We start from the raw sequence: 5,718 nt of genomic DNA, 5'->3' as shown, positions 1-5,718 counted from the left end.
TTTGAAAATGGTCAGTGTGTTGCGTTTAATGCCATTTGAAGCAGCCTTAAGTCTTTGAAGTCTCTCGCCCGAATTCGAACTTCTGAGACCAAGTTGGTCCCAAGCACATTAGGGTTGAGTCTGTGTGTCAGATTCTGTTTCTTTAAACGCAGCTATACTTCAGTCGTTTAAACGTATAGCCCTAACCTACAACTGATTCCCTAATCTTGCATATACCATGTCCCGAAGGACAGTGGCTTCACCAATTATTCCCGCCACTGGGATGGATACTTTATTAATGTATGGAGAAAGGAGCCCTAACTTTTAATTTTAATGTTTTGTTTGCACAAACTACAAGTTGAATTGATGTTTTTAATTCAAACGTGTTTTTTTGTTGAACTGCGACTCGCATTTACTTTTTACAACTAACAATTTTTACTGATACTTAGTATGATACACTAGAAACAATTTATCTAAACAATGAGTGGATCAACAAACAAGTCTTAAAAAATGGTATTGACAAAAGAAAAAAACATCATCGTTGTTCTAATAAGTCCCTTTGTATAGAGCAGATGGGAAATACATCTTGCTGAGAATGATCATAGCTTCTTCAAAGTAATGGGATAGTCCCCCTCACCAATTGTGACAGAGCATTGTGTTTTCAAATAAGTACCAACACATCATCTTATATGTAAATTTGTCTGGTCAATAGAGGGGGTGGTTTTTTAATGTTTTTAGCAAGTTATGAGCAATGCCCTATTTTTTTCCATTATGTTAATTATTGATTGTACTCAAAAGAAGGAATTATCTGTTGCAAACTGCTCAGTGCTCACTGCTCACTAACAAAAATGACCCGTGGTGTTAATGCAAACATGGACCAGATTAGGGTATTTCTCAATTCTTACTATTTGTTCAATTACAACTTAAAGGCAGTGGACACTATTGGTAATTACTCAAAATAATTATTAGCATGAAACCTTACACGGTAATGAGTTATAGGGAGAGGTTGATAGTATAAAACATTGTGAGAAACGGCTCCCTCTGAAGTAACGCAGTTTTCGAGAAAGAAGCAATTTTCCACAAATTTGATTTTGATACCTCAGATTTAGAATTTGAGGTTTTGAAATGGCAAGCATCTGAAACCACACGACTTTGTGTAACAAGGGTGTTTTTTCTCCCAACTTCATCGACAAATTTTCATTTTATGCATAATGTTAAGCTATACCAAGTGAGAAGACTGGTCTTTGACAATTACCACAATAGTGTCCACTGCCTTAAGGCTAAACAAACGAGACCAATTACACCTTCATTTAAGTCACTTTCTTTAATTTTCAAAATGAGACCCCCAAAAATAACATAATATTGCGAAACTAAAAAGAGCCAGTCTGGTCGCCTTTTGATGTTCCCTCTGAATTTGTAATTTTTCAGATAAATTTCTCGGTCACTTTCCCTCTGATTCTCAGTTTAAGAAAGTGACGTCATGTGCTGAAATTATTCCAAATCCACAGAGTGCATGTGCAAAAAACCGACACGAACAAGCCATTAAAAAAATCATTACAACTCATGAAAACAAAAACAGTGAAAAATAAAAAAAATTATGGGCGGTCAAGACCTATTGAAGGTTGCCACCGAATCGATGCAAGGTTCGTTGTACATGTTTTGCACTAAAAATTAATCAATTCATCTAGTATTGATAAAGTGCTCAAAATGGAACTTTTCAGTTTTCTACAAACATGTATCGAATTTGACAGAAAATATCTTGCATGTGTCAAGTTTTTTATGATAAATTAGACATAAAAATAGTTTTTATTACTGAAATATATAAATACTCCACACACTGATATTTAGAGTTGCAGTTTCCAAAAGACCGAGCAATATTTAACAAAAATGTATGGACTTTTTCCTTACAACCCTTTCGAGACAAGTTTGCGCAATATAAATTCAAACTTACGAGCTTTAAATTCAGTAGAAATAACCTGATAAAATAAATGCAACTGCAAGATTTTTTTGTTTTGCATTGACGGCAGATGAGTGCTTTTATCAAGCTGTCAAGCAGGAAATATTGTCTAGCACAATATAAGCTGGTAACTGTTCCAACCAACGTACAGTGCATAGCATTTTAACGGGTAACCTGTTCTTGCTAAGCAAGTTTTTTTCAGCTAATTTCAGTGCTGAACAGTTTGATGAAATGTTGGGTATGGTACATATAGAGTCGTTCGGCAGAAAACAATACTGTGACATTAGTCTCTAGTCAATGGAACTGCTTCAATCACTATAGGTGCCTGTTAGTGCAATAGTTATGTAATAAGCGAGTTATGTAATAAGCAAAGACTTTTGCAGTTGCTGCTTCTTTGTTCTCTAAAGGGTTAAAATAACGACATCCATAAAGGGGAAAACAAAAATACAATGAAAAATTTAAATTAAAGTTCGTCCTTTTTCTCTTCTGGTTGTGGCTCTTCAGTTGTTTTGGTAACAGGAATGTAGGGGCCTTCTCGGAATTGTTCAGGGACCTCCTCATCTCTAGAGTTTTTGTGATAGAAACCCAAGTCTTCAAGAAGTGTGTTGATTTCTGTTCGCTTTTTACCTTTAAGTGGAATAGACTGCAGACAGAAAGAAGAAACACCATTAAACAGACAGCACAAATATATACTGTAAACAGTAACTTAAAATAAGATAAGAATAAACATTTTATGTGGCTGTTGCAGAAGCTTTTATTTCAAAAAGGCACTTTGAAATTGAAATACAAATATTTTCCTGATAAACAGCTTTCACTTTCATTGGAACAATTTCAGTCCAAATAAGTAAATTCACAATGCTCGAACACACATTTTTTAAGAACATTTTTTACAGCTCAAATCTTCTGAAAAGTTGTGTTTTAATAAATGTGAACTTAACTAAAAAAAACATAATTTTCAAGTAGAAAGAAACTGCCGACAAATCTTTCATAAATTCTAGTAGTTGGTCAGTTGTGCTCTCCAGTGGTCTCACCTCTATTGTGAAGCCATCTTTGTCAAGCAAAAGTAAATCCGGATCTGCTCCTGAAATATGTTTGAAGGCAACATTATGGCTAAAGGAAAACAGTCAAGGAAATTGAATTACACAACATTCAGCGGACTGTTCCAATATAAAATTTCATACACCAGCTGTCTTTCTGTGCTGTGTGCGCTATAGACATAATGAAGTGACCCGGATGAGAGAAACCGGTTTTAAACATTTTGTAATGTAATTTAAACTTGCATGACCTTTGGGGGCCTGTTTTTAGTTGTACATTTGTAATTGGTTAATGCATTAAGAGGGAGCTTAATACTAACAGATCAGTCCACTTCAGTACAATTGTTGATTAGTTGTGTCATTACAGACAAGGGCCCAATTTTATGGCTCTGCTTACCGTAAGCACAGAATCGGCGCTCACGGAAGCAGGGAATTCTGTGCTTACGGCAAGCGTATTTCATGGGTTAGGGGCGAAATTTGGCTTTTGCGCGTGCGTACTCCACGTTACCAGGCATTCTACGCTTACAAGGCTCGTGCAGAAATTCTGCGTATGAGGGGAATCCCGATTGTAAGCGCAGAATTCAGCGGTAAGCAGAGCCATGAAATTGGGCCGTGGTCATGATAGAATGGCTAGGGTAGAGTAAAACAGTCATCTGTGCACTCTGTGTAATTCCAGGACAGATGGAAGTCTCTCTGCAGTTAATTTGTGTGAGAACCCAAGTTTCTTTGAACATGCCTGACTTTCATAATAATTTTACCAACCGTGCCTATCATTTTTTTAATATAAAACAAGATGAAAACAGTGTCTATTGATTTGAAATGCCAACATTGATTGTGTAGCTTCATCAGGGTCATTGGTAATCCATGCTATATGGTAACTGTAACATGTGGTCCATTTCAGTGATACAAAGCTGTATTACTAATGGACAAAAGCACAACATGTAGGCCTAGTGTGTTCATGCTGTGTAATTGCAGACCACACCTGGCGGTAAATTGTAATAGGTAGTGTAGATTTCTGGCAGGGAAAAGACAGAATGAGTTGCTGATTACCACAACCAGATGTTACACTGACAATAGAAGTAGCAATATAAAATCAAGGGTTCCCATGAGAGACAATTCTTGGAGGGAGTGAAAGGTTGGCTATCAGGCTAATGTGGTTGATGACCCTGCTTCTGCCCTACTTAGGGTACACCACCAAATTAGTGGTCTTGAGTCTTGACTGCAATCCAAGTTTTGAAGTACATAGTGTGCAGACAACTAGGCTTATAGACAACACTCTTACAGAGTTATAGTTTATTCCATAATGAACAGTATTTTATATTTCTAGAAGCACTGTTAGATTATAATGATTCCATCTTCAAAGGATACTACATGGGCAGATCACTGGTTACAAATGCCTTGACTTCAGGCATTCGGTTCAGCTGTCATCCACTGCAGCTCTGCAGATAGAAAGAAGAGAGGAAACTTCTTTAAAAAGAAACGTTAAATTATAATGTGATTTCACAAGAAACTGTTCTTTTATCATCCCGCCCATTCCATGCAGCCCAACCCTGTCCATGTCGCTTTGATGATCTTGCACTGAGCCCCACCCATGTTTACCCGCCCAACGTCCCCCGCCCCCTTGTTCATGGTCAAGTGGGAATCCATGGCTTCTATATTGGACTGTGCACTTCTCAAAAACACAAACGGATGTTGCAGATCTGAACAGAATGAAATAATTATCATAGTATTACATTATTACTCAACCCCCTCTCCCCCCCCCCCCCCCCCCCCCCCCCGCCACATCCCACAAAGTTTGTCATTAAACAATCAAAATTTGCTTTGTATCATTGTAGTCTCCAGGGTTTTCTGAGAACTTTTTGTACTAAATTCCATATGATTATAAATACAAACACCCAAGCAAGTAATCAACACTCAACAGGTGCAAACCATGGAGGTAGAACCTGATCCAATCCATGTTCAAAACTGACAATAAACTCCTGGCCATGAAAGATCGCAGTCACTCGCGGCTAGATGCCCAGACGTGAATGATAGGGGTTTATTGTTGAGTTATAAGGTATGAAACTATCTAAGGCTCCCCCGTGTGGGAGCAAAGAAGTTTCTAGAAATAAAGGTTATCAATCATTTTGTATATCACGGCCCACAAACAAACCATGTATGCATTGCCAATGGCAGGAATTGAGCAATCAAGTGGGGCCGGTGCAGCACTGTCTAGACAACAACAAAGGGACCCTGAACTGAATTTGGCGACCACAAAACGACACATTAATACACACACATACCTCTACACGAGCTGAATACACCAACCTCTCCTCTGAACGAGCACCATCTGTTCCTGCATCCTCTGCAACAACCACCGAGGCACAGAGGCCAAGGAATGTCAAAAGAACTAATTTGGCCATCTTTTGCTCATAAAAAACACCTTGTTTTTAGCACCCAGTGAATGTACACCTGTCTCGACAAGTGCTGTAGTGTAAATGTAATGTTTTGATAACACACGATGTACACGTCGCAGTGTACACGCCCTCTATTGACGAAAAAGTGAAAGCTTTGTGAGTGAGGGGCCGTGTTATGGGGATTTATTATTAAAATTAAATACATTTTTTTTTAAATCAAACGTTGCGCTGAATGCGGACAAAATCAACTGTTTTTTCCACGGACTCTTCATATAATTGCCTTTTAAAAGCAATCGCACGTGAACAGGAAGTGACAGAGCGCCCGTTTTTCATGTCTAGAAAATAATGTAGG

At 38.0% G+C, this 5,718-nt stretch overlaps 1 protein-coding gene across 1 annotated transcript; it reads right to left on the bottom strand.

Moving 5' to 3' along the window:
- Nucleotides 1-1,288: 1,288 nt before the first annotated feature.
- Nucleotides 1,289-5,435, bottom strand: LOC117290973 (selenoprotein M-like). Its single transcript, XM_033772563.1, has 4 exons — nt 5,253-5,435; nt 4,339-4,409; nt 2,968-3,046; nt 1,289-2,579 (listed from the first exon to the last, which is right to left on the bottom strand). Exons 1-4 carry the CDS (start codon nt 5,370-5,372, stop codon nt 2,400-2,402), a joined length of 450 nt encoding a protein of 149 aa, XP_033628454.1. The 5' UTR covers nt 5,373-5,435; the 3' UTR covers nt 1,289-2,399.
- Between the last annotated feature and the right edge of the window lie 283 nt (nt 5,436-5,718).

Source organism: Asterias rubens, chromosome 5 (assembly GCF_902459465.1).
Source record: "Asterias rubens chromosome 5, eAstRub1.3, whole genome shotgun sequence".
Classification (NCBI taxonomy): Eukaryota; Metazoa; Echinodermata; class Asteroidea; order Forcipulatida; family Asteriidae; genus Asterias; species Asterias rubens.
The sequence above is the reverse complement of the archived record's forward strand: the minus strand, read 5'-3'. Positions and strand labels throughout refer to the sequence as shown.